This window comes from Etheostoma spectabile, chromosome 5, assembly GCF_008692095.1.
Source record: "Etheostoma spectabile isolate EspeVRDwgs_2016 chromosome 5, UIUC_Espe_1.0, whole genome shotgun sequence".
In the NCBI taxonomy this organism is placed as follows: domain Eukaryota; kingdom Metazoa; phylum Chordata; class Actinopteri; order Perciformes; family Percidae; genus Etheostoma; species Etheostoma spectabile.
In genome coordinates this window covers 31,834,673-31,861,538 of record NC_045737.1, presented here as the reverse complement: position 1 = coordinate 31,861,538, position 26,866 = coordinate 31,834,673, and the positions used below count along the sequence as shown (strand labels likewise).

Genomic DNA, 26,866 nt, shown 5'->3' with positions numbered 1-26,866 from the left:
TATTACTCATAGTTGCTCAGACACGTGTATATACAAATACAGTACAGTTCATTTTTTGTCAAATTTTTTGTTGTTTATATACTGTAAAAGAGCAGGTTGGAAATATTCCCCACTGATGGCAAAGTAGGAGCGGGGTTCAAAGGTGAGGAAAGTAGCACAGCAGGTGGTGTGGTGGAGGTTATACAAGCACAAGATTAATGGGACAGGACGGGCGCGCAAAATGAACAAGTGGCTCGTCGGCAAGAGGGGAGCTGACGAAAAAGAGATACTTTGCCCTGTGTGCACAGAACCTGGATCGATGATAGGCTTTACCCCGCTAACAATCCACTATAGGACGGAGGGGGGGTGGACTAATCCTTGAACTGTGCCCAGGACCAACGTCTACCATAGGGAGAAGTGATTCAGGGCTGTTAAAAAGGGAGAGAAAGTGAAGGGCCCTGTTGTAGTCTCGTCGACGCCAACAGCCGTTCCGTGTAAAAGCACAATGGCAGAAAGCGTCTTGTACACAGACAGGACTGCCAGGGCAGAGGCTCAAGGGCTAAGGCATGGGAAACACTCTTCGTTGCCAAAGAGGGTTGCCGCTTCCCATTCACTGCGGCAACAGCGAATGAGACACGCACACACACAAACTCAAAAAGGTCTCACACATTTCTTACACACTGAAAAGCATCCACACACTGATGTATACACTCCCATAACGCCTTCTCTTGGGCGAGCAGAAAGAGGGTGAATAGTCGGAGGAGACGGACTGCAACTACATGGGATGAATTCAGTAGATGGGTACAGAAAGAGTCTTTCTTAGGCGAAAAAAAAGAAAAGACAAAAAAAAAAGAGTCGAAGTACAAAATGACCGACCCCCACTGTAACTTCACAACAATGCGTTTATGTACATTTGTCATCTGTCACTACACAGCTTTAATGACATCACTCAAATGGGGATGCAAAAAACACACAACATGAAAGTGAGCCGAAAATCTAACACGTCACAAAGAAAATAAGAGCAAAAGAAAACTTCTTAAAAACTTTTTTGATTTTTGTTTTTTTTCTTTTTTTCTTTTTTTAACATGTCATCAAGTCCATGCGCATGCCACATAATGAAACTGGCGAGGTCCTTCCTTTACAAAGCAAAACAGTCCACTCATGGCAGATCTTAGAGCTGACCAACATGCTTTCAAACACTGAAGGCAAAAAAAAAAAAAAAAATTAAAAAAAAGTACAAACAGGGCCGTCCATTGAGTCCAAAGTGTTTCTTTCCAAGGCAGGATCCTCGTGAAGAGATGTGAAGGTTGGTTGGTGACTGGTTTGAAACATGTAACAGGTGAGCCACTCGTCTGGCTAATGTTCAGCCTTCTGTACGCTGGTGTACAGCTCCCACAGGTTTCCCCTTCATATTAGCTCAAAGTTTCATTAGGCATTGAGGATTAAAGCACACAATGCGTTGTTCGAGGACAGTACACACTCCGCAAAACCCAGAGATAATACCGTGTTCGATTTTTTTTAGAAAAAGACATAAGAACCAAATTAATACTTTAATATCAAACACTATTTACATCAAGAAGTTTTTCCTAATAATAATAGTCATAATCAATCATCATCATAACAATAATAATAATTATACAGTTTTAACAATGATCTCATTTTTTCGTTTGTCCTCCAGAAAGGTACAAAACAGATACTAACCTAACACTACTTGTTTTATGGTTGACTACCTCAGGATACACAGTATCCAGTTTATAAGTTGATCCTCATTTCCCAGGTTAAGGTGTGTACAGAATAAACCATGGTAATAATAGCAATAATGACAAATAGTAGCATTGGTAATTATAAGAGAGTACAATTGAAGCTGGTTTCTGATAAAAGTCTAGTGTTAATCTGCTGACAAGCGTCCATTTTGAATGTTACGCGGTGCTCATTCCCTGTGGTGTTCTCCTGAAAATTAGTACCTCATTAAATGGCCTCGTCTCCTAATACCCCCCCCCCCATAGCTGAGCTGCTATTCCGCCATAATAGCATTGTTACCGTAGCGCAAAAAAAAACAAAAAACGAATGGCAAAAGGCGAAGGCAGTCTTTCTGGGGAAGAAAAAAAAACCAACAAAAAAAAAAGGCAGCCACAAAAATGAAAAATAGCAAAAACAAAGCAGTGCATGCCTTTTGAGACAGAATGATACTGAACAATAGTTTTGTCATTGAGTCGAGTGTTGTTTTTTTTCAGTAGTGTTGCATGGATTTGGTGTTGTTTTGTCTAGTTTTGTTTAGTCAGGCACTCGAGTCGCACTACCTTCGGCTACCTCCCGTGTCCTTCTATCTCTCCCTGCATGTGTCTCTCCCTTTAATTCTCTCCGTTCTCCTTCAATACAAGTCTCTTAAACTGCAAGGTCATTGTGGCTTTAAACCCCCCCCCCCCCCCCCCCCCCCCCCACGGTGGACATCTACACCACCTCTCCGAACCCCCCAAGCCTTCCACCATCTATTTTAATACCAGGAATAACTCCCCTTGCCGCAACATGGGGTCCACATGCCTGTCATTTTGAACCTCATTAAAGAGTCGCTTAAACCTGTAACACTAGGAGCTGAAGGTGGACACTCATTTGCTCCTGTGCTCCTTTCCTTTGCTCCATTTCTCGCCTTCTATCTGTCTTTCCGAACCAGATGGTGCCCTATTTCTCATTCAAGAACCTGTCTTTGAAAGGAAGGAGTTAATTCCTCTATCTGTCGATATTTCTTTAAAAAAAAGCAAAGCAACAGGTCCCGTCTGTTTGAAAAACCACATACCGGTAGTAGCTTTCATTATGCCAGCTTACCATGTGCATCTGTGGGAGCTAAAGGACGCTGACTATCATAACAGTGAATTTCTTTTTAATGTAAGTGCTAACATAAAGCCAGACTAAAAAGCTGAGCATTGCCGTGAATAGAGATAGTTTCTCTGTTCACACTAGGTGTTTTTAGCACTAACTGCTGCAATAAACTGAATGTGATAAGCAGCTAACTCATTTTTGCTAAGCGTGAGTCAAAGCTGCGGATTAAGCAACATAGATGGGAGACAAAGTATGGTAATGTGTATTTAAGGTTGTTTTTTTAAACACTTTTCATTGACATCTGTTTTAGGTCTAATTTAATTTAGACGGTGCAAAAAGTTCACAGTGTCTCCGCTTTCAAAGACAATGTTTGGAAAGACCATTGGCAACGCAAAAATGACTTAACCCTCCTGCTGTCTTCGGGTCAAATTTGAACCCTTTCCAAAAAGTTTCTATATCAGAAATTTGGGTTTCTTTCAAACAAATTTTTCCCCAAAAAAGTAAAGTGAATGGCAACAACGCTCCTCACAAGTTAAATAAATAATCTAAACTACTTTCATTGAATTTGTGTGTTTTTGTCAATTTGATAGCATTTGGAAAAAAAAAAAAATTGGTAAAAGAGCTTTAAAAAAAGTGTTAAAAAAGAGAGAAAAATGTCAAATAAAGTGACAAAAATGTGAAAGGATGTCAAAAAAAGTGACAAAAATGTCAAAAAAAGAGACAAACGTAAAAAAAAAAAAAAGTTTTAAAAATTCGGGGGGAAACCCACAAAAATTTCAAAAGGCTACGAAAAAGTCAACAAAAGTTGAAAAAGTGACAAAATCTTCGGAGTAAAAGCCACAAAAAGGGTCAAAGAAGACGACCTTTTAACTTTGATAAAAAAGGGTTTTCTTTTTAAATTTTGACTTAGAAAAAAAACAAAAATGTCCAGGTCGGCGGGAAGACAACACGAGGGTTAAAGTAAAGCTGATGAATTTAGCTGTGAATCGTTTTTTTGTCTTCTTTTTAAATAACTTTAACAGTCAATTTCAGAGGGAAAAACAAGCTGTGGATGCAAGTGTTTCTTGGAGTGTTAATATCGATTAATACTTAAATAGAACAGAAACAACAATTGCAGCCCTGCTCAGTAAACATTACTTAAAATCACTGTGACTCTTGCCGTGAAATTGTGTGATCTACTTTCAAAAGATATCGATCTTCAATCTTAATAGCGGTCCACAAAGTGTCTGGTGAGAAAGTTTCAATTTAGCTGTTCTGTGAGTCATGGTGAACCGATTGTGTTTGAAAGGCGTGTTTTTATTAAGCGGACTGGCATGCTTTTCACAAAGAAGGACAGGAAAAAGAAGCCTTGTGCATCCGCAGCTTTTACACACACTCGCTCAAGCTCTAAGCGGCTTATCCACCTGTCCCGTACACACACTTTGTTTTCAAGAAAAAAAAAATTGGGTGCTATCTTTCAACCGGGACAGTCTGAAGATCGGAAGGCTAAGGTGCATGTCATGTACTGTCCGTATTTCTCAGTGCTGTGGTTTCCACTCGGACCTCTGCTTAAAACTCGTCTTCTTCTCCATCTTCATCTTTCAGCTTTGCACTTCACGTCCTAGAGAAATGGAGCAAATCTGCTTCTTATGATCCTGCAGAACTTGATTCAAATGTTTTCCCAAAGGCTTCTCGAAAGGTCTCGGGACAACTTTTTATTTGTGTATGTACAGTTCTTTCTAAGACCTAATATCTTCACTTTCTAACTGTGTACTGCTACCACTGTATCAAATGTAAAAACCCTACTGCTATTGACTGTTAGTGTAGTGTCTTGCATGTGACTCTCTAAGCATGTGTCTGTGTGTATGTGTATGTGTGTGTGTGTGTGTGTGGGTAAACATCAGTGCTGCAATGACATAAAAAAAGGATGTAAAGGGATGTCAAAAGTCACCGGAAAATAAGAATCACTAAGTGTCAAAAAACGGGATTTGGCATCTTAGTTGACGGTTCGAGAGGGGGAATTGTCTCTCCCACTTCCAACATCAACTTTTTTTCACTCACAGACAGAGAAAGACCACTTAAATAGATTTCTGAAAAAAATAGAGGGATCCTTGAGAAGCCTGCTCTGATGCCCAATCAAGCAAACACGCTCCACCCAAATCCCGCCCCTTTCCCCCCTGCAGCCTCGGGCAGACTCAGGCCACGCTAGGTGTTAATGCCCTCCGGGACAGAGGGAGGCGCTATAAAGTGAAGAGTGTTGATAGGCAGACCAGCAACAAAGCCAGGAGCGGACTTGTTTTCTGCAGGTGTGGCGCAGCATTTGTTTCATCACTTCGGGAAGGCTCAGCCGGTTCATGGCTGGTATCATCTGAAGAATAAGAAGAAAAAAAAAAGGAATTATTATTTGTGGTACACCACTGCTCTTTTGCAACAGTGCACCGCAGACAAAAGACAACATTATGTAATTAATGCATTTTCATATGGGTCATGTTGCTGTCGGGCTTGTACAAAGCTGTAAGCAATATTTCCCAAAAAATAACTGTGGAGACATCAGAGCGTTATTGGGATGTTTGGGCCTCATGTTCAATACGTTTCTAAAGTTAGTTGTGATAGTGGAGTCTGAGTTGCCATATGAACTTGGGTTGCTATGTCATGTTTCGAATCTCGTCAGAAACCTTTTTTAATTTAACTCCCAGGCGAAGTGCCTCGTGTGTGGCAGGGGCAGCAGCCATGCGCCCTCTGCATCATGGGAAAGTAGCCGAACCATGTTCAGCATATAGGACAAATAAGAGAAGGACCAGTGTATGTGTGTGTGTGTGTGTGTGTGTGTGTTTGTGTTTGAAGGGACGTGGCAACAGTAGAAGACGGATGAATGTCTTAATTTCCCTCCTTTGGAGAGCGTAATAGGGGAATGAGCCAAAAGACGCATGCAAGGTGAGAGGCAGCCATCAATGATGCAGGGAGGATAGCAAGGCAGGCAAATAGGCAGATAAAGAATCAGGCAGGAGGAGAGGCAGATGGGCATCGCAAATATCCTACTATCTGGCCTGGTGTGTGTGTGTCCCATTTAGATGGCAGTCTATGATAACCTCTGATATTCACAGTCAATGTATTAAAGCTCATTTTCAAATTAATAACTTTCATGAAAGCATTTTTTAGATGTCCTCAGTGAGTAGTGAAACAGAGAATTGCATAATTTTGTTGCCATGTAAATGTGTGTGCATTTGCACACATATCTTTGTATTTATCTTTTAAAACTGGTCAGATTACATAAAGCACGAGTGATGATGTATTGGGATGGAATGGTTTTAGCGGAAAATCAAGACGCAGGATATGAAACATGAAGTTGGAAGTGACATTCAGTGTTGAACAGGATTTCAAAACTGTGAAATTGTGAATCATGCACATCAATGAGAACAATGTAGCGTAGACATATGAATGGGATATAGATGTAAGTAATTATATATACACCATGCAGTGTATATACAAATGTATATCAAACGTGCAACACTGTCCATCAATATTACATCCAAGTAACAATGCAATGACACAACATCTGGAGAAGAATCAGTGTAAGAGAAGCACCAGGCAGGGGTGTGGAAGGACTGATCAGCTTTCAGACAAACATCATTAAAAAGGAAACAGGCACAGAAAAAGGAGACACATGTACAGATGTATGGAGGTCATACTGAAGAGAATCAAAAAAGCAGGAAGCCATACTAACCTCGTGGTTCTAATGTATTGTCTACTTTGTCGTTTACATCAAAAACGCGGTCATGTACGCCTATAGTTTTCACACAGCTGTCTATAACAGAAAATAGGGAGAATGAGAGATCATTAGAGGTTTATGCCAAATATGTTAGTGACATTTGAAGCACACACCCCCTCCTCTCAGCCCTGAAATAAAACATCCCAAGCAACAAAGCTCATGGCAACATTCAGATGAAGTATGAAGTGACCTGGATTTCATTTGATGTGATCATCTATCATCCTTTTCATGTTTTCAAATAAAAAAAACATTTGTTCTTTTTGTGACAAATGAAAGGGGGTATGTTGGACAGTGAGCAAAAATGTAATTGAAGAGGAAGTGAGGTAACCAGAGAAGTAGACATAAACTGTTCTGATTTCCAATCCAAATGGGTACTTCAACAAGCTCTGTTACAAAGCCTTGAGTTGCATGCGCACGCTTACTTGATGGTCGGACAAAAACTTTGAGCTTCAGGCATGTTTTCCTCCCGTTCTCGGCAATGGTGGACGCTGAAAAAAAAATGCAAAAGACATACAGTAGGTAAATATAATACTGCATGTAGAGTCACACATGCATTTAACACGTTCCTGACTGTGTGTTTCCTTCTTTATAAAAAAAAGCTCTGCATGAATAGATTTTTAATAATGAATCGATTTTCTTCCCTGTAGTTAAAACTGAAGTTGTTTATTCAGAAAAAAACACAATAATCTTTTAGATTGGTAATGTTGACTCTTAAGTGGATTTTGTAGGGTTAGTCATGGTTCTTGGGAAATTATAGCCAGGAAGTATTTACAGATGTGCTTGGGAAATGTCTCTGGGGAGAGTGGAGTGCTTTGCTCAGTTTAATTGTTAAAAAGCATTTGAGATTTTTACAACCGGCAGCAGCGTTGTAAGAACCAAGCAATTTGCATCAATTAAAAACACTTGAAATTGGAAGATCTCACTTTACAGGTATACGTTTATGTATTTTTCCTCTCTAAAAACGCTCTTCAAGAGACACAAAGTTCACACACCAAGGGTGTGTGTGGTGCATGTGTGTATGGTTTGTGGTCGCTGTAGGAAATGGATCCCTTCCTGTCAAGTCCATGGGGTGTGAATCTCTGAGCGTTAGCTATCATAGTGGTTGTATCACAACCCCTAAATATATCTCATGGACAGAGCATGCGCGAGTGTGCGTGCATGTGTGTGTGTGTGTGTGTGTGTGTGCCCATGCGGTTGACCACTAATGGTGTTATGGGGAGGCACCAGGTGCTGTCTCCTGTAGACGAGGATAGGGGTCAAACACGTGTCAGTTAGAGCATGGTGAGTGTGTAATGCGTGCATCCATCATGGCAGGAGAAAGTGCAGTCATTTAAAAATATATGCTGTTGTCTTGTGTTAGGACCTCTTATCAAATGGAGAATATTTTTTAGCAATATGCTAATGCTATTTACTGTAAACTAGTTTTCATTTCTACTATCCCCTCAGCTCTAGAGAGACCACAGTATCCTCTAAGATGTCTTTCGGGCCTCATTTTATGTCTTCTGCGGATCATTCCACAGCTGATGCAATGAAGCCAAGCTTTTCCAAAGGCTAGCATTAGGTATCTGTCAACTCCTCTCTAGTGAACCTTTACCTCTCCCCCAGCTGTGTCACCCTCTCTTCTCGTCTGTCAGCGTGGTCATATCCATTCATCAGACCTCAACTGACTCGCCCTCTTCATATTTTACAGCACACACACCAGCGAAAGTGTGCAATTGAGACACACATTTGAACTATTCGTGTGTATAAGTGTTGCTCGGCCTCCTCTTAAGTATATTTACAATTCTCTCATCTCGTCCTGTCTGCAGAATGTTTTAGATTTAAAATGTCTCAAATGTACATGCTGCTGCAATCAATGTCCCAGCATCTGTTTTCTTTGGAGGAAGTGGAAAAAGCAGTAAGCTCTCTCTCTCTCTCTCTCTCTCTCTCTCTCTCTCTCTCTCTCTCTCTCTCTCTCTCTCTCACACTCTCTCTCTCTCGCTCTCTGTAGCCAGGGGATATGTTCATTTAGAGATTTATTAACTAGTAACTGGAAAAGGGTCAGAAGAGATGGAAATCTATTACTTTGTTGCATGCTCTCTACTCCCAATTTAACCAAGAGATCAAGATGCCAGCTTTTCATCGAATGCATGCTGCATACTCTTAGACTGGGTAAACCCCGCAGACTCTGCCAGCGATGTGATTTCACCTTGCAGCTTGGTCTGAAAACCTGCACCTTTAATTCTCCTGCTTCAGTTCACAATTTTGCGGCAACCAATCACAAACCGGCTTCTCTACCTGGCGTGCTATTGGCCGGTTTAACACGATGACGACAGAGAAGCGACCAAGCAGCATAGCGGCCACTGAACGCCACCAAAGTGCAAGAACCTGTAGATGCCGCTGTCGCTTCTACGTCACTTGGATCTGATTGGTCGAACGGATTATCCAATTGCGTACAGAGTCATTTGACCTATGCCTGTTGGCAGTGTTGGGAGTAACGCGTTACAAAAGTATTTTAAGTAATTAAATTTCGGTAAAATTATACTTATTACTATCTCAGTAATGCGACTTACAACGCATTTTAATGCAACATTTAGTGGGTGTTTTGTTTTTTTAAGAATTCACCACGAACACAGCGAAACACTCTTAACAGAAAAAAAAGCTGTGAGTATTATTTTCTGTTGCTGTTTTCAATGGTTGAGATGACTGCAGAGACGTGTGCATTTGCAAGATGGATATTATTCTCAGGAGTTATGACGCTGCGTTGAAGCGAGGTGCTGTCCCGTCTCTGTTCCCGTGGTCAGAGCCAGAGACGGGACGGACAACATCCGTGTCCCAGCAGGTGACGGTACGTCAGCACGGAAAGCAGTGTGTCATTTTACAAAATATTATGAATAATCTATGATGTATTAAAGTGGATAAAGAGGAGACTTTAATGTTCAGGTAGTGAAAGTCAAACTTCCGGTGTTATTTTGGTGAAAGTAACTCAAAAGTAATGCAAAAGTTAGCATTACAATTTAGAGACAGTAATAATGTAATAGAACTAATTACTCAAAAATGACAGTTACTGGTAATCTATAATATATCACATTTTGGAAGTAACTTGACCAACACTGCCCGTTGGTTACGCCTCTCAGAGAAAATACAGAGCAGACTCCCCAGACCAATGCTCAATCTCAAATCTATTGAGCATAGTCATTCAATCACTTCCATTTTGCAAAGCCTTCTCTTCAAGCTGTTTCTATCCCATCGACCTCCCTGTTACCATTTTAATGTTATATTACATAATATAATTATATAATGTCGCTTCATCAGCTGTTTCTTAGTCATGTGTCAGTGTGCAGGAGAGTTCAGTTCATGTTCAGCCGATGCCGAGGGGAGGGATGGCGGATGGAAGAGAGAGAGGGCCTTATTATTTTTGGTGTGGAGGCAGCCGATGACACGCTAATGAACCTTGACCACAGACGCTCACCCACTCAGTCAGATACACCAGTACCCACGCAATTTCTGTCACTCTTCTTATTGCTCTACTTCTCTTATCTACCATCACTACTTAATGCACCCACTTTCACTTTTAACACACACACACACAAATACACGCACAAACGGGCACACCGTCTCCAGATGTCTTCTCTTCATCATTGTTGTGGGCAGAGCGGAGTCACAGCCATCGACACCAGCCACTTAGCAAAGGCAGCTAATTATGGGAGTATGGCCGCGGTGAAAACGGCAAAAAAGCATGTGGGAGTCTATGTCATGATGACAGTTACTGAAGCTGTTGTGATGTTTATAGAGTATGCCATCACCAGCTATCCACCTCCAAATGAACAGATAGCATGATTGCAGTCAAATTAGCTTTCACCATTTACATGTTGCATAGCAGTTTGCAAGTATAAAGCTAAAAACTCTTATGTATATGCTTTTTATCATTACAGTATGTGACAACGGTGCTAAGGTGAGACTAAACCATCTCATATGAGCTTGGACATGGCCATTGTGTTGCAGGTGTGTTGCTGTACATTCTTGACTACAATGGAAATATTAAGCTTTGGCTCTACATTCCTTTCATGGTAGCAGCTCTTCATAATCATGTGCTTGATGAAGGTACATCCACCCAGTGCCTTACACCAGTCCCTGTTTATTTTTTATTAACATGCTGCTGAAAACCAGCGTATTGTTCCTGTAGGCCGTAACATCAACACCTGCTATTCTGGTTCCCATCAGGCCAGCAGTCTCAACCATCAATCCATCCGGCCTGAGCAAGTGGCTGCTTTGAAGGACAGGAGGCCCTGAAAAGATGTCCCAGGGCCGTGGGGAGGAGGAGGGGGGCGAGGTTGGGTTACTCCTCCAAGCCTTGTCCCCTGCCTAGTAATGGCTGGTCCCCTCAGAACACTGCATTATGCATCAGCATTAAGGCAAATGGAATGAAGCAGAATCCAATTACGGAAGAACAAACAGGTGGGCTCAGTGCGGCTTAGGCACAGTATTGTTTCAATCACAGCCCAAGCCGAGCTTTATTGCAACTGTAATGTTATCTGGAAAACACATTTCCGTTGCCTTTCAATGAAAGATTCAACAGCACATTCCAGACATGAGGACATAAAACCATGTGTTTGTAGTGATGGGAAACCGGATGCAAAGATTACACTGGCTAAATAAAGTAGAAACCTTTATGGAAAGATATTGATTTCTTATCCATCATTAAGGCAGCGTAATGTCCAGGCTGTAAAAGAATAAGGCAAGGTGGGTTATTAAAACTGCTAGAAGCAGGTGTCATCTGGGGTCTTCTCCTAGTCAGGCAACCAAATCAACCAAAATAAATCTTAACATACTGTACTGTGACAACAAACTGTTTTTTAGCAAAGAAGTTTTAAAAGCTCTTGCGTATACTTGCATGCCATCACGGGAACATGTACCATTAATAGCATCATGTTAGCATGCCTCTAGTTGAGTCAGGTCTCCAGCTGGCTTTAATAATGGTGCTCTAATCCTTTGATCCCTGCTTATTTGTTAGGATGGGGCCGGTTAAACAGAATGCCCTGTAATGTTGTGTCAAGCGCTGAGCATTCCTAGCAAGCTAATTCTGCCAGCTCTCTAAAAGCAAGGCCGCTGTTTGATTGCCTTTAGCTGACATTACTCATGTGGCTTACACATCAGAGTTTAGGTCCAGGAGTTGTCTGAGTTTACATGAACTGGTGTCCAAAAGAAAGGACAAAAACACATGCCGCGTTACTTTCTAGAACCTTTGTGCCACCTTCTACCCACGTCTCCATCTAGCCAATTAGACAGTTTGTGGCCAGAATACATTACTTATATTGAGTGTTCAGAAATTACTGCTGGGTTTCATCAACATTTGTCCTTCAGTTCTAGGGAGTGGAATCAGTCAAAAGAGGACAATATTAAACTAAACACGTGAAAGAAAATCAAAGACTAGAAGGAGTTTGTAGACAAAGAAATAGAGATAAAATGTATATGATTGTATTTATATAAAGAGCTTTTCTAGTCCTCAAAGCGCTTTAACATAGCACAAGAACCATTTACCGTTCACACACATTCATGTGGCCGAGGCTGTCGTACAAGGCGCCACCTTCTCATCAGATAAACACTCACATACATTTACACTCCGGGGGCAACTCTGGGTTCAGTGTCTTGCCCAAGGGCACTTCAACATGGGACTGCAGGGCCAGGGATTGAACCACCAACCTTCTGATCCCCCACTGAGCACAGCTGCCTACCCCGATATGACCCCTCCAAGGCAATATCAACTGCTACGCTATCCAAAATAATCTATTTAAGGCATACAATAGCACAGACATAAAGTTCAGTACAAAGCCATGTGAAAAGAAGTATTGTACAGACGAAATTATTGAATGTCCTCCACAAAATGTCCTTCCTACATTCAACCATTAACAAAGCAGCATATTTTTCAAACAAGACATTCTAGAAAGATGGAAAACATATAATAAAATCATTCAAAGCCAGACAAGCAAATAGAAACTATCTGTATGTGTGTGTGTTTGTATGCCTATGCACAAAATGTGCGCACGTAAGAAGATGGAAGAGACTATCTACTGAAGAGGCCCATTAACCAGATGCTACTACAGGGAGCACACAATAGGAGGGAATGAGGGAGCAGGGAGAAGCAGTGAAAGAGGAGGACTCGGATTCAGGCAGAACATAAACTCCCCCACCCCCCCGGTGATAGTTGGCCTTTAGCTCTTTCCTTTCATCTTTTAACCTCCGCCAAAAGTGAACCAAAGTCATTCATCATGCCGCTTGCTCCGAGGTGACGAGGTCACAAGCAATGAGGAAAGGGGTGAGAGAATGGAGGGGAGAGGGAGAGAGAGCAGTGAGCTGGAGTCGGAAAAGTGAGTCAAATATCATAATGCCTAAATTGCACGAGCTTCCTCACACTATTGCATTTCAATGCGAGAGTGTGGGGATACTGTTCAATTACTTCCCTTCACTATTGTATCAATCTACATCAAGCATCCTCATTTTGTGAAAGATCGCATAATGACAATCTAACTAATTACTCTATCTTCTTGAAAAATCAAAAGCGACTGAAAGTCTGAAAACCCTTGAATTTCATCAGCTCATTCATGTCTTCACATTAAAATGACAATAAAACTCGGTGATTTATCAATCTTAGGTGGAGGGTCAGCTTTTTAAAGCAGCCACACAATAATAAATTACTCTACATAATAATGTTTAATTAGTGCACTTAGTTTATCCCATAGAATCATAATGTTACTGCTATGGCCCAAGTATCCACCCACTGAATAAACACTTTGTGTGTACACAAATGTGTGTATTGTCATTGAGGAGAATGAATAAATGAACAATAACTAATTAAAGATAATGACCAATGCACTGGGTTAATAATATGTGTGTTAATGACCAAGGATAAGATGTCCTTGTCTTTGTGAGAGTGAATCATAATCAGCTCCTGAAGAAGCTGTGGAAGCATGAATCATATTAGGCTGAGAGGAACCTCGCGCCCTCTGAATCGCAGCCCCCTGCCCGCCCTACTTTTCCTCCGATCTCTCGGCTTTTCACAGTCTTCCTGTTTCTCGGCAGACAAAGTGATGACTATTTTATTGACGGTCAAACTCAAAGTAACTTGATTAGAGACTTTTCTCTCTCGCCTTGCTTTCTCTAGGCTGTCAACAGCGCTTTGGGACTTAGCTCATGGTCTATTAATATCCCCGTTTGGCCGGTGGGCTGGCTGGCTGGTTGACTGTTTTCACTTTATTTTTGAAAGGGGACTCTTGAAACTCCAATAAGCTTGTCATGACCATGCCTTTAAGATGAATAGATAGATATAGATAGATAGATAGATAGATAGATAGATAAGATAGATAGATAAACGAAGAAGAAGAAGATAGATATAGAAGAATGAAGATAGATAGATAGATAGATAGATAGATAGTAATAGATAGATAGATAGTTTAGATAGATAGATAGATCAGACAGACAGACAGAAGACGATAGAATAGATAGATAGATAGATAGATAGATAGATAGATAAAAGACAGACAGACAGACAGATAGAAGATGTAGGTGATAGATAGATGAAGAAGAGAAGATAGATAGATGATAGATATAGATGACAGACAGATAGAGATAGATAGATAGATAGATAGATAGATAGATAGATAGTAGATAGATAGATAGATAGATAGATAGATAGATAGATAGATAGATAGATAGATGATAGATCGATCGATCGATCGATCGATGTCGATCGATCGATCGATCGATCGATAGATGACAGACAGACAGACAGACAGACAGATAGATAGATAGATAGATAGATAGATAGATAGATAGACAGACAGACAGACAGACAGACAGACAGACAGACAGATAGATAGATAGATAGATAGATAGATAGATAGATAGATAGATAGATAGATAGATGATAGACAGACAGACAGACAGACAGATAGATAGATAGATAGATAGATAGATAGATAGGTGATAGATAGATGACAGACAGACAGACAGGCAGACAGATAGATAGATAGATAGATAGATAGATAGATAGATAGATAGATAGATAGATAGATAGATAGATAGATAGATAGATAGATAGATAGATGACAGACAGACAGACAGACAGACAGACAGACAGACAGACAGACAGACAGACAGATAGATAGATAGATAGATAGATAGATAGATAGATAGATAGATAGATAGATAGATAGATAGATAGATAGATAGATAGATTTTTATTGATCCCAAAAATTGGGAAATTCCAGTGTTGCAGATCACTGTTTATTGTTATGTTATTGGAGCCGGTAGAGAAAACTGATTGATTGTTACCATTTTCTAATGGGTGACAAATTTAAGAAATTTCTTATTAAAATGTCTTAGTTGTTGTTGCAGTTGGGTTTCTGTAAATAACATCACAGAGTACGGTCTAGACTTGCTCTTTTATGAAAAGCACAATGAGATAACTCTTGTTGGGATTTGGCGCTACATATATAAATAAAATTGAACTGAATTGAATTGAGTTGTTCCACCACGAGCTGCCAGAATAGCTTCAACACAGCTTAACCTGATTCTAAAGCTTTGGTACCACTACTAAAAGGATGGGAAAAAACAATATTCCAAATAATATTCCATCATCTGTTGTTTTCATGATTTGTTGAGTGCTGTTGAACACAATCCATTCAAAATCTCTCATAATTGTCAATTGTTTTGGCATCTTGTGACTGTACTGTACCATATGATTCACATGATTTTCATACACCATCAAACCATGCCTTGACCCCCTTGTGCCCTGTAGGGATTTACTTCAATATTATAATAATTTTAAATTTAAGGGAACAAATCTGGTGCAAAAGAAACACAAGGAGGGTTAATTTATTTGGTAGTACTGTCCTTACATCCAAAGAGAGAGATGGGATGAACAAAAAAAAAAGGGGGACAAGAAATGATGCAGTAGCCAGGGGCGACAGAGGTAGTGGAATGTCTATCCATCTATCAGGATTATAATGCATTCCAGAGAGTGTGTGTCTGCGTGGCTTTTATGTATGTCTGCCCATGCCTGTGTATGCATATTGTACATGAGTGTATGTGTGTGTGTGTAGCTCTATGTCACATTAGTCCATGTTGTTGGATCATTTCTGAACCCTGATGACAGGGTTGATTTTTCATGTGAATGAATGAGAGGGGTGAGTTATGATGGTGTCCATATGCATGTTCCCCTTACTGTACCGCAAATGGAACAGCGCCGGCTCTTAATCATTATTAGCAGACCTCCCATAGCTCTAACAAAAATACAGACTGCATACACTGTCACCTGCCTCTCCTCCTTTCCCCTCTCGGTGAAGCTTGAAGGAGCATGGTGCATCACAGGATTTATGATCAAATGTCCATGTCTTGGAGAATCAGTTTGAGCTTTGTGTGTGCATGTAGCAGTCTATTAAAGTTGAAAAAGACCTCATGAGAACCTTTAAAAAAAAGCCTTATGAATATCAAGAGGTTTTCTTGTGTGGTATTTCTGAACAATCTTAGTCTTATTTTGCATACTGACCTATGGGCATCCACAGTGATTGAAGCCTCACCAAGTGTTTTTCATTTTGGAATCTTTCATAAACATAGGTAGAATCATCGCTTCCCCCTCTGGGTTATGGCGGTTATTTAGCAAGTCTTCATTTGATATCAGCCACAGAGTCTCCCGAAGGTCTCCCTGTTACTGTAATGTCCTTTTTTTTCTTGCAGTGTCAACCCCAGAACTATATATGTTTTTATAACTCCATCCACAAGAGATATGCAAAAAGGTGTTATTGATTGTGTTTTCCATGAGAAGCAGCGCCGGCCCATGTAGGTGAACAAAGCCAGACGGCAAGAAAACAACATCTTTTCTGCCGACCATCTGCCACTGCACGATCACACCAAGTGGTTTCCTATTCACCACACATCTTACACGCCTAACAACACCATAACTCGGCTCACTCATCTCGTGCGGTGAGCTGCCACCGATATTGGATTTCTGCCCTTCTCAGATTTAAATCGCTCAAACACGAGATTGCGGATTGTGTCCTTATTAGAAAAACACGCTTGCATCAGCATTCCGCGAGATGGATTTCACTTAAACCATAAATGCATTGTGAACTCTGACCCGAGACGCGCTCCAACTGTCCACTTATCCTTTCTGTCCGTCACAGAAGAAGACGTTTTGGAACTGTAACTCATTTCTGCTACAGTACTACTGCATTTTGCTGAATTGCTTGAGTATAACATTACACTTTGAATCTTCCTGAGTCTGGTTTTACATCTTAATGTATTCCTATGTTAATAATTTCTCGCTCTGCCGTGTCTTGTGTTCAACTCTAGAGAAAACACAGCTGAGTTTTGTCTCCACAAAGGTCAGGCTCCTGACTGACTCCAGCTTTTCTCTTGTCTTCAATTACCTGCCAGAGAGGACAGGCTGACACTAACAAAAATGAAGAATTATTACTTCCTATTGGAGTAAACTCCCTCCATCCTGCTAGAGCTGATTAAGCTGTTTCTGTTGTTGAAGCAGATGACAGCAGAACCCTGTCTCCTCTCTCTAATTTTATCAGAGATGCAACAAATCAACCCTCGACCCGCATCGAACTCATAGGGCGAAAACACCATTAACAGGCGTTTTCTCCTCAGGAATATGATTTGACAGCTTCATTTTCATCTACAAACAAGAAAGCTAATCAGTCACGTCACTGAGAGCAGATTTTTCATCCCCCATTCCCTGAGGTCATTTGGCTACAGGAAGTTATTAAAGATGAGGAAAAGATAAATATTCTGATACTGTGTATATGAGCACTGTTTATATACAAGGTATCAGCTGTACTGTGTGTAGTTAAACAGTGAAATATCGATTGTGGATACATATTCTATCTTCATTAAGACTCTACTTCTACAAAAACCAAAGAAAATATACATTTCATGAATTCCCCTAAATTATGTACTGTTATGTGTCAATTACAGGAGCCCATTCACAGTTAACTATTGCTAACCTCTGCCTCATGTGCTCATAGGACACATTGACATTTCTGTTTAGTGCAGGGGTGCACTATAGCCAGCTTCAGCGGGTAATGATGCATAGCATTTTCTCTGTTAGCTATGCTACACATAGCATTTACAAAATGCTGGCAAATGGGCTACAAGGGCAAGGTCGACCACTGTGTGTTATGCTATCCTGCATATATCATCACACCTTATACAGTAGAAATGTCTTTGCTTTGTTTGAGATGTTGCAGGCACTTTCTGTGGTGGTAACGTCCACACTGGTTCATTTTACAATTTGACTTCAGCTCAGTAAAAAATAATAAGTTACTAAATATTTAAAAAGGAAAGTAATCAGTTACTAATTACTGTTTAAGATTCATTATTTAGACACTTGGCCTTGGGTACTTAAACATGTCTATGCACGGTATGAGATAATAAAATGAATATTTAATGATCCCTGTGGGGAAAAAAATGGGTAAATTGAGGTTGTGCTGCAGAGCAGGCATGGCCATAAAGGACATTTGACTCCCCCATTTTTGGAGGCCCTTAAGAGTAGCGAACTAAAACATTCTCATTTCAATTCATTCAAAAGTGATGTCTTCACTTCTACAAGCCTTACCACGCAAATAAAAAGGCTTAGTTCAAGTGATGAAGTAGAAGGAGACACCCATGGACATTTTCTTGACTTGTATCAAGTCAACTTTTGACAAGTCAAAAATGAAAAACAAATACTTAATAGTATCCTTAAAAAATGCAGCATGAGTACTAAACGTTGTTACATGACTAGTGTAGGCCTACTTTGGTATTCAGCTCTTCTCTTTAAGAGATAAAATGATCTCTAATCTTTTATACCAGAGATAAAAGATTAGACATAATCAAGTCTGAGCCAATGTTTTTACTGTATTTTCTTGCAATCTTATCTCGTGAATATCCATAATATTAGTAGGTGAAGCCCAAATGAGAAAAGCACAGTCATTAATTAGGTTATACTCTTTTGAAAAATTCACATTTGTGATTGAATTTTGCAAGATGTTTACTCATCCCTCAGAACGTTGCATTGATCACTACATTTTTTAACATTAAAAGGAAAATAAAAAATGATGTAACCCAATGCAACCTAAGAGGTCTTGTTTGCTTCTAGGGCATGAGGGAGACTCCCTCCTGTGGATGATGATGATGATGATGATGATGGTGGTGGTGGTAGCGATAGAAACAGATGTTGCACATAAATTGGCATATGTAGCAACGCAACTACCTCGCTACTTCTCTGAATCTGTCTACCGAAGAGACCGTCCAATCCATCAGGAGCCATCTCCCCCCTGCTACGTGCGGACGTTCAGGCCGGACATAATGGCAGTGGGAAATCACATGTCAGATGACTTCATGGTAGATGACTTTAATATCCGTCGCAGTAGCCAGAGAGGCTATACGCTAGAATCATTCAATAGCCAATGAAGCCGCGGGCCACTAAACCAATATGGCGTGCTACAGCAGAATGGATTTGTTCCATGGAAGCTCTGGCGGTCGCAGTGTAATTTAATCCAGCCCTTAGGACAAGCATCTCTCAACAAAAATGGAAAAAAATATATATATGTTAGAAGTAGAAATTTGAAGTAGTGGATTAATTGTATAACCCTTCGCTAACCCTCATTTTCACCCCCCAACTTCCAGTTTTCCCTCTACTCATTTAATATGACTGTCAATGTAAATTGGCTATAAAAGCAAAAAGGAAATCTGGTTACTTTTTAACAGACAAATGGCCAAACGCCTGGTTGTTGGAAGGCTTCTGGAAAGGATCTCAGGCTATTTGTTTTGTGAACTAGCTTGAGAGAGAAAACACCTATTCACCGCAGAAACAACGGCAGACATTAAGGAGGTTTTGTTTACGTCAGTCTTGAACTCTTAAGAGTAACGGAACAGGAAGAGAGAGAGAGAGAGAGAGAGAGAGAGAGAAAGAGAGCAAAACACATGAAATGAAGTGCAGACGTCTTGGCTGGCTGTCAGGTTAACTGCTTCATAAAAAAGGTGCCAATTTAGAAAACAGATCTCAGCATGTTACGCTCCAGACGACTTTCAACGCCGTCTCTGAGAGAAGGACGAAACCCAAAGACGTGGGGGGGTTGGACAGCCACCTGCATTAACACCACAGACCCAACTTTACAGATAAACAGACACAAGTACGGTATAAACAGTAGCATTCAGCAGGAGGGTGTTAATGTCAAAACTGAGAAGTTAATTCTACACTTTTTCCTCGTAAATTGGCCCACAAAGCTGAAGCAATAATACATACACTGCATGATATTGCACTAATGCCACTGATATGAGAACATAACCCTGCTTTCTATTTGTAATATGAGCCTATCCCTATGACAAATGTGTTTTGAGCAAGTGGCGGCGACTGCGCCTACTGACAGTAACTCCTCTGTACAGTCTGTGGTGGGAGGACAAACTCAACTCAATTCCACTCTATCACCTTGCTTTGATAAAACCTAATTTCCCAGGGGCTTCAACTTCAGATGAACACAGTTAGGCTCAGTTTCGATGCCAAGAAGCAGACAACTTAACATCAAACGCGAGCTGAATAAGATCATAACACAATGCAAAGAAGATGGAACTCCGTTTTGAGGGATACAGTGTAGCGCGCGGCAGGGGGAAGTGAGGTATAACTTTCAAACTGTCTCAATGGAACTCCCCGGTGAATTCCATTGCCATTTTAGGGAAGAGTTCTCTATGAGCGATGAGAGCAACGTTAAAAGCTTGGCTGAAAGCAAAGAATCAAAACGAGGATCACTGCAATACCATGCGTAAAGCTCCGTGGTGAAGTTCTGAAAACATGGGTTGGGAAAAGTGTGTGTTGCTCTTTCTCTGTTAAAAGAAATGACCAGAGGTCAGGAAAAGGCCATCTAGGTTTGTAATTCAACATATTATTATTATTTGGCCTTGTATTTTCCTGTGAATGCATGTGGGATTTGTAAGTAATCCTACTGCACTTTGCTGTATCTGCACACAGATAAATAAGAGAACACCTTACTAAGACACATGATGTTTTTGTGTGTGCAATAGCCAATCATGAGAGAGACTCACATATGTAGTAGTATTCTCTGCCCGGTCTGAACTCAAAGCCCAAGGAGAAGGGAGTGAAGAGCTGGAACTTCTCCGAAAACTTGAGCGGTCCGTTCGGGGAGTGCGGCCTGTTGCACTCCCAGCGTTTGAAGCCCTTGGCGGTGTGATCGCACGTGCTGTAGCCGTCGTAGTTAACCATGTAGAGGACGTAGCGCTCTGTCCGCTCCTCGGGAACTGTGTCTTCATAGTGAGGACAGTAGACATCCAAGTAGTCGTTTATGCACACGTCGATGTGGTAGTCTCCACGATGGAACCTGGTTGCAAAACAGAAGGGAGGACATGGTTACCATTTGATATTCATGTAAAGTAGAAGTATGACGTTACTTAGAGAAATATTATAACTGTATGCATCAACATTGCTTCAATCATCCCAGATAAAAGGCTGTTTGAATTCGGCACATATACACATAACGCAGGTTTGATCTCAAGGCACTCTTTCAATGTTTCAATTTTACAAGCACTAGCGCTCTCACCCTCTGGCTTCAATAAATTTGGGTGGGTTGGTTTATCTATAAATCTATCATTGCAACATATATTTACTCACACATACACACATCTGCCTTCCCAAGGATAGAAAACCCAAGTATCCAAGTCTGAGATCAAATGTGCTTACATGAAAACAGTTGTGGGTCTCTTTGAGAAAAAAAGATACATTTTCTTGAGGATTTGTTTTCCCACAAAAAACAACTTACAGACAGATAACTATAATAATAATTGGGATAAAGGATGGTCCAGACAGTAAATGTCATGATAGGAAAAATACAGAGCCTGGCTGGCTCTGGCTGGCTGTGCCGTGAAGCGTCTTTACAACTGCAATGATCTAGAACAGGCCACACAGGGTCAGAGGGCTTCAGTACACACAGGCAGATTCATCAAAAGGCCACACACTGTCACACACACACTGTCACACACACACACATTCTCTCTGCTGCCCAAAAAATAGATCTCTCCTCTGTGGAATTTTCCCAGCTACCAAAATTAGAGAGTAATTCCTATTGTGAGTTTCTGGCTGCATCTGGGGTCGTATGACCCTAACTTTGGGGTCACAGGGGGTCTCACAGAGAAAACATTGAACACCTGTAATCTTGATAGGGATGCCCTCAATTTAGACTTGAAGTGCTCGATGTGAACAACATGGTTGCACATACACACCCAGCTGGTGTCACTGACTCATTTCACCCAAAAGCCAGGTGCTGTGAGTTTCTAATTAAGACCCAGTCTTGTGTCTTTTGGTGCTGTTAGAGCACAACCGGACAAGAGTTTTGACAAAACTTTTAATTGAAAACTGCACTGCTGTTTATAAGAAGGGCTCCTCAAGCTTTATAATGCACAAGAGGCAGAGCGTATAACAGGCTAAAATAATTTTATCCCGAAGACTCTGGAGCCTCGGGATTAACATACTGAAGCAGTACACACGCGGCATAGTGACCTCTTTCTTTCTTCCTACAGTTTTGTGCGTTAGTGGAGTCCATACTCGGAGGACATGTGGCTCAGGTACCATCTGTTTGGCGGCAACATGAAGTTGCTTGACAGTTTATAATAGGACTGGGCGATATGGAGAAAAATCAAATATCACGATATTTGTATACAAATACCTTGATATCGAGGCGGACTATTGGTGCTTTCACAATGAGATTTTTGATAAATATTGATCAGCAAGGTGTATATAATGACTAAGTGGGTAAAGGCAAATAATAGACAACAGTTTGGCAAGTTCAGAAAATGACAACTTTACTGTAAGCAGCCTTTAAAAGCAGGAAAAGACCACACTAATGCCATATTACCATATTACAATATCCATAAGTTAAGACAATATCTAGTCTCACATCACAATATTGATATAATATTGATATGTTGCCTAGCTCTAGTTTATAATGTATCTTTTATTTTGTCATCCTGATTGTCCATACTGTGATTTTATGTGTCTTTTCTGTACACAAGGCAACTACTGCATGTCTGTCCTTAGTTTTTCCTGATCCACAATGAAATTTGTGATATTGCACAATATACATAAAATGGTCTTGACTTGATTCTTCTGTCTCTCCCATGTGCAAAATCTCCAATATGTCTTTAAGATGTTGTACAGAAAACCAAAAATAACCAAAGGAGCTTTAAAAGACAGACAATTACTCCAGTTGGTCTAAAAATACCAGTAAAAATACTGCTGCACGATACAAAACGTCTGTCCTTCTTGCTATCCTCCTTTTTATTCCTGTCACTTTTTCTATTAATAACCACAGCTATTGCTTGCTATCTCAATGGGATGTTTGAGTTCTGATTCTAAAGAATGGATTTTCTAAGCTCAAATTGCTGTATATCTGCTGAAAATCCATCCATCTGCAGTACTTTTAGACAAACTACACATGATCAAAATCATAATGCAAACCAGACAACTTGTTTTGAAGATCAAATAGCAATTTGAGCTAAATCTGCTTTTGGCGCCTTCAGTTGTCACATAATTCATGTTGTTATGTGGAATGATTAATGTCACAATCAAGCAACATATTGAACCGCAGCCATTTCTCATTAATGTGATCATGTGTGTCTGTTGGTTCTGCTCTGTGTATTTATGTTTGTGCATGTGTGTGTATGTCAACATGATCTAGCATGAAATGTTGCATTTCTGTGTTTACCGTGTAGGGTAAATACCAATGTGAGGGTGTTTACAACCAAGGCTTGGAGTAGCTCATCTGTATCATTTCATTTAAAACATGTCTGTGGAGGTCCTGGAAGAACCATGCATCTCCCTCACTGCTTTAAAATGTCACTGACTTAATGGTCACATCCTCCCATCCGCTCGCCAAAGTGTGTGTGTGTGTGTGTGTGTGTGTGTGTGTTTCAGCTGCCCTTCTCTCCCTGCCTCAGCAGTCAGAATAGTGGCCCTTGGCCGTGACTGCAAATGAAGCAGAGGATGTTTGGGTGAGTGAGCACATAAAAGGGACAGGACAGGCATTTGTAACATGTAACACACACACACGTGCGCACACACACACACACGTGCAACGAACACACACCCTGCACACACCTTCACATACACACCCACGCACCTACATTAGGTTTGTGTTATCAGTTCAGTAAGCTCCCTGGCACACTGGCAAAGGACCAGCGGTGAGACAGCCAGAAGCTGCTAATGGCACCGAGTGAGAAAGAGAGCGAGGGTGAGAAATAGACAGGGTGGAAGAGAGAAAAGGACCTGGTTCCAAAAGAAGGTGAGGGAATACAAAAAAAAGAGGCAGCATGACTGAATAATGCAGACAGTATTGCAACGCTCCCAGTGAATCCAAGTCTTTGCAGGAGTTACTCAACCATGCATCTATCAATAAAGGAGATTCTACTAAATCTGTGTATGTATGGCATGGCTGTTTGCAGCCAAAGCCGTAACTGTTTCTCCAAGTCTATTCAGTGCGAGATTATTACCAAGACGTCTCCTGGAAAACTTCTTGTATTTTGTGGAAAGCCGTGTTTATTGTCCTTATAAAACCCCTGTTATCAAGGGACTAATGTGGGAGTTTTAGATGCGGCTGGTGTCTTGTTTATCGCGATGGCAGCTTTAATCGGCTGCTGCTGTTCCATAAACAGTCCCCGCTTTTCAGCAGAAAGAGGAAACCGTTCTTCACCGCGAAAATAGACGTGTGTTGGTCAAACATACATCAGCCTAGGACACAGGAGCACCAAGAGGTTGCACCAATGGAATGTAAATCAAGGCTGTGCTCCGTGAGAATCCCAAAGACTGAAATATAGCCAGGAGAGATGGTACAGTAACACTGGGGACAATAGAAGAGAGTAATTGTTAAGTAATTCAGTAGGCAAAAAAGAAAATGTAAATTAAAGCTGCCTCAAAATTGTCGGTTTATGTCAACAATACAATGTCTGGGGTGTGCTTCCCCAATAATTATACATTTCCTCAGTGTTTAATGATAGTAGATTCATAAATTAATCCATTTTAAAATGCCTATTTTGAGAGATTCAATTTGCATTTAAATAATGGATTCAAAATAGCATATTCTGTATTTAAATTAAAAATGGTTTTATGTTAAATAATGTTGTTTGCTGTTGAACTCTGACACAATGACTCCCCCACATGTTACAGTGTACAAAAGAAGGTGCAACACTGGCCAATCAGATTCATCACAAGACCTACGCTTTAAATGTTAAAGCACGAGGCAAATTCAATGTGAGATGGCATATGACACATTTGTACATTAAATAAATGCTAATTCAATTTATCAATATGCAATGCTTTTTATTTGTTACAAATAAAATCATTTTGGTGGCAAACTCCAGAATCCACACAGTGATTTCTTCCATGTTTATTTCCATTAATGTTCCTAAGACGAGAGCAAAAAGCTGGTAAAAATCACATTTAAGCAATTGTCCAAATGGAGTTGGCACTGAGTTGCCCTCATTCCTCCACCAATGCCACAAACATTCACGCACTCCACCCAACCACCACAATCACTCCCTATTTTACGACACACTAATGGCGACATCATGAGCGGCAATCTTTTCCATCTATGTGAGTAAAGAGTAGCAGCTGTGAGTGACAGCGGAGGCCTCCTAACAGAAAAATAGGTAATTAACAAGCAAAGTTGGATGGTAGGCTGATTGTCAAATGGTGATAATTACACGTCTTTGTTGTGCCACAGCTGTCCTAGCGAGCCGTGGGTCACAACACAAAGCGGAGGGTGGATGCATGTGTGTGTGTTAGCAAGCGAGCGAGTGTGAGAGAGGGAGATGATCTTTATTACTAACTGATTACATTTTCACACCACCTCTTCTGGCCCTCAGGGCTGAAACTGAAGGGCCAAGTATTGTGAGAACACTTGGCACGCACACACACACACACACACACACAGTCAGACACACACACACATAGAGATACTTGCACGCGTAGACACAGTATCAAACGAAGAGAGTGAGTTTTGGAGAGCTGGAACAGTGAAGTGAATGCAGGGTAAGGTGGCACACCACTGCAGTCGCTGATTGGCTCATTTCCATTTCAATTACACAGCCCAGTGACATCGCTGTGAGCACACACACACACACACACTCCCAACTACACTTACGCGCATGGGTTTTTTTTGCGCGTGCACACACACATACACACACTGTACCCAATGAACTCCCATCAGCCACCTCTTTGAGCTGTGCACTGTGGCTGCATACAGAAAGCAAGAAGGACAGGGAGAGATAGCTAACCTGAGTGAAAGAGAAAGCTAGAAAAAAAAGGAGGAGAGCAAGAGCTCAGCGGTGGAGGCAGAGAGCAATCCGAGTCATCTAACCAGTTGAATATGTGAGATTTAATGGAAAGAAGAACTTTTCATTCTGCTCTAAATGCGGGTATGACCCTGTAGGAGTGATTACTTCCACAGGATATCAGAGATTTATAAAGATCTTTTATGAAATAGTTATCTTGTTTGGCATGGGAAAATATTGCCTGTCTCCCGTCTCTTATGTTGGTAAGACATAAGGGGCAACACAGTATGAAATCATAGCAACACCATGCAAGGCAATATGTACTTCTCAGGTCTAAAACCACAAACACAGTACCTACTGTAGTGAGAGAGATTGTCATTGTTGTCGCTGTGAAACTGTAATGTCAACATTTGGACTTTAATGATGGACAACTGATGAATGCACAGTGACAAAATACTCAAAATAGCTTGTGATGTAAAAGGAAATGCCTGAAACTAAATCTGCGGAGACTTTGAAAGGAACCGTCAAGACTGTAGCGCTTACACACCGCTGACAGCGACGTGCATTACAAAGTCAAAGCCTTCTCTACCTGAGTATAAAAGATCATCTTTGTTTGTCCCTCTGTTGTCTCTGCATTTCCCTGCTCCCGTCCCTTCTATTTCCTGATTTTCCTGTTTCCGCCTGCCTGAGTTTCTCAATCGGCCCAGTCCCGCTCACGACCCCAAATCAGATCTATTTACATTATTTCACCTCTACCTGTTGAAATTCATACATCTGATATATTTTCAATTCAATATCCTCGGGCAGTGTTCCGTCGCTTGATAAATCAAATCACAGTAACCTAGGAACAAGAAATGCACTGGGACCTTAAAAGGCAAGCCTCTGATATCCTGTTGAGTGTGTTTATGCTTACACAGAGAAGTGTATGTGTGTGTGTGTGTGTGTGTGTGTGTGTGTGTCTGTGTGTGACACCATTTGTTGATTTTGGTCCAGAGGGATAATATGTTTAACCAAGAGGAC

The 26,866-nt window shown here is 40.8% G+C and overlaps 1 protein-coding gene and 1 long non-coding RNA gene across 3 annotated transcripts in view; one reads left to right on the top strand and one right to left on the bottom strand.

The window, feature by feature from the left end:
• LOC116689561 (uncharacterized) overlaps positions 1-26,866 on the top strand; it is a 414,017-nt gene that overhangs the window by 353,531 nt on the left and 33,620 nt on the right. The window lies entirely within an intron of this gene.
• Positions 4,239-26,866, bottom strand: part of efna5b (ephrin-A5b) — a 93,617-nt gene continuing 70,989 nt past the window's right edge. The window contains exons 2-5 of one of the 2 annotated variants that reach the window (XM_032516111.1): positions 20,612-20,904; positions 6,967-7,032; positions 6,500-6,580; positions 4,239-5,143 (exon numbers count right to left, since the gene is read on the bottom strand). In XM_032516111.1, the coding sequence (XP_032372002.1) occupies positions 5,016-5,143; positions 6,500-6,580; positions 6,967-7,032; positions 20,612-20,904 (568 nt within the window). In that variant the 3' untranslated portion in view covers positions 4,239-5,015. The remainder of the gene's footprint in view (positions 5,144-6,499; positions 6,581-6,966; positions 7,033-20,611; positions 20,905-26,866) is intronic. The other variant, XM_032516112.1, reaches the window with a different exon arrangement.